The sequence below is a fragment of the Oryzias melastigma genome, linkage group LG6 (genome assembly GCF_002922805.2).
Source record: "Oryzias melastigma strain HK-1 linkage group LG6, ASM292280v2, whole genome shotgun sequence".
Lineage (NCBI taxonomy): Eukaryota > Metazoa > Chordata > Actinopteri > Beloniformes > Adrianichthyidae > Oryzias > Oryzias melastigma.
Window position 1 is genome coordinate 34252527 of NC_050517.1, and position 6783 is coordinate 34259309.

Genomic DNA, 6783 nt, shown 5'->3' on the forward strand with positions numbered 1-6783 from the left:
CACAGGTGGGGCCACCACTGAAACTGTGGACAATCCCATTAGGGGTCCACATTTACATCCCACTTCTAAACCAAATGAGGTCCACCTGGCCTCGCTGTCCAGGACAGAACTGAACAGACCCTGAAACAAACCAGCAAACTGATTTAAAGAGAAGAAGCCCTCAGACTCTCCGTCTGATGGAGATCTTTGCATCCATGAGGCAAATGAAGACGGTCAATATCCTCATTTCTAAAAACAAAAGTCACAAAGAAGTTCACAGATTTCTGATTTAATTTAGATTTCAACAACATAGATGTGAGAAAAACAGAAAAAGAGCCAAAAGAGAATAAAGAAAGGTCAAAGAAGCGAGATCTTTCCCTCCGTCTCCAGCGGATGTTTATGTATGAGGACGCCGCCTGTAATCCCCACTCATCTGACACGTTGGGTTCCAAGCAGCGCTGGAGGTGAGCCGGATGGAGCCGGCTCCACAGACATGCTCTCTGTTTAGTGCCACACGTGTGACCGAATGACGGAGCGATTAAGACGCGGCAGCAAACCTAATTATTGCAGAATTTGCTGGGCTGTCATTTCAGATATGCTAATTTGGTATTTTAGCAGAAGAGAAAATGAGAGCCGAACCTCCCAAAACCCCTGAAACTGAGCTGAAATGGCAGAGCAAATGCTGCTTCCTGACAGGATGCAAATGTTACTGCTCTTTTTTATCCATATTTTATTCAAAAAACCCCAGAAATGTCTGCTTCCTGCTTGTTTTGTTCATTTTTGTTTCAGCTGTAACAGATCATCTGCAGATCCCACTGATTTAACAACAAAAAAACCTGAAATAATGAAGAAATGGTCAATAAAAAACACTTTAGCTTCACTATTTATTGTCTTTAACATATTTATTCACAAATTTAAAAAAATTGATTTAAAAAAGTAATTTTATAAAACAATCCAATGGAAGAGTTGCTTTTATGCAAATAGACTATAGAATGTCAAGATTTCTGTATTTTCATGTAAGTATTTATAGTATTTCTGTACATTTGAGCCTCTTTTTGACAGCCTGTCGTCTTCGGGACGCTCTGTTGCCTCTCAGTTATTTGGCAGAGTCAAGGCGGTTGAAGGAATCCCCCCTACCTCATCAATATAAAACAGGCAGAGCACTGCCGGTGCTGATGCTGCTGCACCCCGTCACTCCACAGAAAACACACTCATTACTGGGATCTCTGTGTTTCAGGTGACTCCTCTTTTATATGTCAGATTAGTTACTAAAAAGAGTTTTCTGGAACGTTCGGAGTTGCTTTTCCTCCATCACTACTGGAGTGATGCATGCTGGGATTCGCTGCAAAAACACACAAAGCTCCTGGCCTTGAGCTGAACTTTAAATGCGTTTCCTGTTTAAATCAGACTGTAAAACCAAATGTGTTTTTTTTGCATATAAAGCCTCAAACTTATGTAAATTGCTTAAATAAACATATTCGGGGAGCATTATTATGCTCATTATTCTTAGAATAATGAGTGCATTGTAACTGGACGGATATTTCATTAAGTTTTGGACTTTAAGTCACATTCATAAGCTGAGCTCATTTACTTTGGTGAATAAGAGAATCATCAGAACGAGCGTTTCCATGTTCAGCCCTAAAACTTCCTGCTACCGGGACGCCGCCTCTGAATGATGGAGAATTGTTAGGCTTCATTAAAATAATCATAATAGACACAAATTACAACAATCAGCTTTACTCAACAAAACAAATAAAAAAGAGAAAAACTTTGAGTTTTTTTTTGGAGGAAATGATGGAAATCAGTGCAGTGAAGTAGAAGGATAAAGACAGGCCAGGAAAAACTGAATTGTTGATGTCTGTTGGTGTGAGGGACACATCCAGGATGAACGGAAGAGAACAGATGGATAGATGGATGGATGGACGGACAGACGGATGGATGGAAGGATGGATGGATGGACGGACGGATGGATGGACAGACGAATGGATGGATGGATAGACGGATGGATGGACGGACGGACGGATGGATGGACGGACAGATGGATGGACGGAGGGAAGGATGAATGGACGGACAGATGGATGGATGGACGGACGGATGGACGGATGGATGGACGGATGGACGGACAGATGGATGGATGGATAGACGGACGGACAGATGGATGGATGGACGGACGGATGGATGGATGGATGGATGGATGGATGGATGGATGGATGGATCGATGGATGGATGGACGGATGGACGGATGGATGGATGGACAGACAGATGGACGGAGAGATGGATGGATGGATAGACGGACGGACGGACAGATGGATGGATAGACGGACGGACGGACGGACGGACGGATGGATAGATGGATGGATGGATGGATGAATAGACGGACGGACGGATGGATAGATGGATGGATGGAAGGATGGATGGATGGACGGACGGATGGATGGACAGACGGATGGATGGACAGACGGATGGATGGGCGGACGGACGGATGGATGGATGGACCGACAGATGGATGGATGGACGGACGGATGGATGGACGGACAGATGGATGAATGGAGGGAGGGATGAATGGACGGACAGATGGATGGATGGACGGATGGATGGATGGATTGAAAGAAGGACACATGAAAGGACGCATGGACGGAAAGAAGGATGGATGGATGGATGGACAACTGGATGGGTTACCAGATGGATGGATGGCCGGACGGATGGATGGACGGATGGACGGACAGATGGACGGACAGATGGAGTGATGGACGGACGGATGGATGGATTGACGCATGAAAGGACACATGGACGGGAAGATAGATGGATGGAAAGAAGGACAAATAGATGCAGGGAAAGAAGGACGGATGGATGGATGGAATGAAGGATGGGTGGACGGATGGTTGAAAAGGACTGATGGAAAAAAAGACGAATGGATGGATGATGGACAGATGAACAGATGAATGGAGGAAAAGAATGAAGGACTGATGGACAAATGGATGGATGACTGGATGGATAGACAGATGGACAGACGGACAGAAGGACGGACCGATGGATGGAATGAAGGATTGAAGGATGGATGGATGGATGGATGGATGGATGGATGGATGGATGGATGGATGGACAACTGGTTGCCAGATGGATGGAAAGAATGACGTATGATGGGTTTGTGGATGGATGCAAGGACAAACAATCCAATGGATTTTAATGGTGGATCTATGGATCTGTAAATTTGGTTGTTTTCTCTGTTTTTTCTTTTTATTTTAAAGTTCAACAAAGTTCAATCCTACAATAATTATTCTACCTAAACCATAATCAATGTACATTTCATTTCAAGCATCTTCAAAAAACTCAAAGACACTTTACATAATGTTTAAAAATTCAATTAATGTTTTAATAATTTTACATGTCAGGAAACTGCGTGTTACCACCACCTGGTGGCCACATGAAGAACTACAAACAATTCTTGATTTTTTTTTTGTTCCTTTTTCCTTTATAATGAGCTTCAGTTTGGAAGTCTGAGTTACTGTTTGGTAACTCTGACTTTGACTTAGAATCAGACTAAGGATTTCACAGCTGCTGCTCAGGCAGAGAGGTCAGACGAAGTTGAAGGACGAGTGAAAGGATGCTGAGATCACATCAGAGGAGTGAGGAGGAGGAGGAGCGCAACGGGAGAAGATGAAGGCCAAAGAGGAGATTTATGGAAGTGCTGACAGACGGAAAACAGGAAGCTGATGGAATCTGCTGCCGAACAATTCATGTGAAACAAACACATCAAAACTGGGATCAAAAACACACAAACGTCCGACTTACTGAGTTCAGAGACGCTGCCCACCCTGGTGGCCAGCAGGCACTGCTCCACGGAGCGGAGCTCGGACTGACTGAAGGCCGGCCCCTCGCCGCCCTTCGCCGCTCGCTGCTCTCTGTGCAGAGTCAGGCCCTCCGGCAGGCTGAGCACACCTGAGTGAGACGACGACAACACCGGAGTGTCATCAGCAAACGGACAAACACAATAAAACATTTGATTCCATTCATTGTAAAGCTCTGAATAAAACATGCAGCCTGCATTACACCGCAGGAAGCTGGAACAAAGCAGTAATTATTCCACTTTGCTGCATCGGCCTCAGACTGTTTGAAAGGTAATAATGTTTAACAGCTCAGATGCAGTTTAATTACTCGCAGCTCCTTCTTCTCACTCTGGAAAGGCACTCTCTCATCTGGCTCTGCCAAGATTTATTTTTTTATTTTTTTATGGCTTTGCAGCTTATTACTTCACCCTCCTTAGTGTGTGCAGAGTATTAATTTATGAAACAGCTAAAAGCATCGACTGTTCAGCTCCATAATCACCAAGAGAAAACAGCTTTGCTTTTAATGCCTTCAGTTTAATATTCTACTGTAAAACTAACAATTCTTTATTACCCTGTAGGAGCAGAAAGATGCTCATTAAAGTCCATTTTCAGGACCAAAAACATCGTTAGAAGAAAGATTTTAGAGCTCCATAATGTGCAGATCAAAGTAGAGCAACATTTATTTTAAATATTCAACGAACATCGTTTCTAATTCACTGTTTTATTCCACCAACAGATGGTTGCTGTCGACAAAAGAAATAATTAAAAGCTCCACAGATTAGAGGAAGAGCTTTTTTAGAAAACATGCAGAGAATCCAACTGATTCTGAGCAGAACAGAGCGAGCTGGAGCGCGCTGATGAGCAGCTGTTCTGTTCATGCGGTTCAGCATCAAACCCAGACGAGACCCCCGAGTGGAGCCGCTGCACGGAGCCGGCCGGGTTTATGACGGCACAAAGTCAAATCTGCACCGCGACCAGCAGAAGATCAGAAAACAAAGAGAGCAGAGGACGCAAACGACCGAAAACACCAAGAGAAACAGGTTTTTTTAAGGGTCAAACGTCAAAATGTTTTGCAAAACAAAACATTTTGATATTTGAGGATTTAAACTTTCGCTTCAGCTTTTAACTGCAGGTTTAATTAAATTTAAATTATCTTAAAAGTTAAACTTTGGTCTTTTTAAAGATTTCTAAAAAGGAGTTTCCTCTGCTCTCAATGTTCAGATTGATGTCAATATTTACCACAGCTCCAGCAGCTCAGCTTTTTAATTTATGTAACTTTAATTAAAAAGGGGAAAACTCCAGATCATTTCCTTTTTTTGCAAAGTGATGAAAGGTTTCCTGCTGATGCTCGTGTTAGACTTTATTCTAAAACTGGAAAAGTTGCATCACCTACGATAATGCTGGTGTGAATGCTTTTTCCTGAATGTGGTCACTGAAGATGCTGAAGAAAGTTACTGTAATTGCTGATGGGATTTGCTGAAAATGCTAAAGCTTTTTGCACTATGCTAAAGTTGCTAAATGACTTAATGTTGCAGAAATTGCATTCAATGCACAAAATATTTAAATAGTTTTTGGAAACACTGAAAAAATTGCAAAAAAATAAATAAAAAGGCATAAAAGGTATGAACTCAGAATTAGCCCAAAACCTCAGTAGATGCCAAATTACCCCAAAAAGCTAGCACATTGCTAAAGTGCTAGCTTAACTCCTAATTAGCTTAAAAATCCTCAGTAGAGAACAAATTAGCCCCAAAAGCTAACACACTGCTGATATTTTAGTCTAACTCCAAATTAGCTCAAAAACTTAGTAGATACCTATAGCCAAAGATGCTAGCACATTGCTAAAATACTAGCCTGAATTTGCCCCAAAAAGCTCAGTAGATGCCAAATTACCCAAAAAATCTAGCATATTGCCAAAATACTAGCTTAACTCTAAAAAAACCCTAGATACCAAATTAGCCACAAATGTTAGCATGGTGCTAAAATATTAGCTAAACTCAAAATTAGCCTTAAAAACCTCAGTAGCATTGATGTCCTTAACATGCATCGACGTTTTGATACTAAACTTGCATAATTTGCAGAGAATGCACAAAATGCTTGAAGAATTTCTTGAAAAATCAAAGAAATTTCAAAAAATGAAAAAATGCACAAAAGTTATGAACTCCGAAATAGCCCAAAACCTCAGCTGATGCAAAATTAGCTTAAGAAAAAAAGTAAGCATTTTGCAAAAATTTTAGCTAAACTTTAAAAAAGCCCCCAAATCATTAGTAGGTGCCAAAATAGCCGCTAAAAAGCTAGCACGTTGCTAAAATACTAGCTTAACTCCTACTTAGCTTCAAAATCCTCAGTAGAGAAAAAATTTGCCCAAAAAGCTAACACACTGATGTTATTTTAGCCTCCAAATTATATATATAAAAAAAAACTTTACTAGATACCTATAGCAAAGATGCTAACACATTGCTAAAATACTAGCTTAACTTCTAATTAGCTTAAAAATCCTCAGTAGATAAAAAATTCGGCCAAACACTGATGTTATTTTAGCCTAACTTCAAATTATTTTTAAAAAGTTTAGAAGATACATAGACCCAAAAATGCTAGCACAATGCTAAAATATTAGCCTAACTCAGAATTAGCCCAAGAAAAAGCTCTATGCCAGATTAGTCTAAAAAAAGCTAGCATGTTGCTAAAATACGAGCTTAAGCCCCAGAGGAAAATAGTATTTTATGTCTCAAATGTGGTTTAAAACAAGAAAAATGAATTTTAATCAAAACTGTAGGACAGAAAGTCTACGTGTCACTTTCTCTGTCATCCGTGTGTTTTTCCTTCATGAACTTTCAAAAGCAGCGTTTGCTTCCATCTGTGTTCCAGAGACTCACAACCTGCATCAAACCCGAGCGGCGGACGCCACGCCTGCTGCAGCGGTGTCGGGTGTCCCGAACGGCTGCCGTTTTCAGAAAAAAAAACACTCAAGACAGAAGAA

The 6783-nt window shown here is 41.2% G+C and overlaps 1 protein-coding gene across 1 annotated transcript in view; it reads right to left on the reverse strand.

Annotated features, from left to right (window-relative positions):
• btbd11b (BTB (POZ) domain containing 11b) overlaps positions 1-3918 on the reverse strand; it is a gene marked incomplete at its 5' end in the record, with an annotated part of 33689 nt that extends 29771 nt beyond the window's left edge. The window contains 1 exon segment of the mRNA XM_024281315.1: positions 3772-3918. Within this exon segment, the coding sequence (XP_024137083.1) occupies positions 3772-3918 (147 nt within the window).
• Between the last annotated feature and the right edge of the window lie 2865 nt (positions 3919-6783).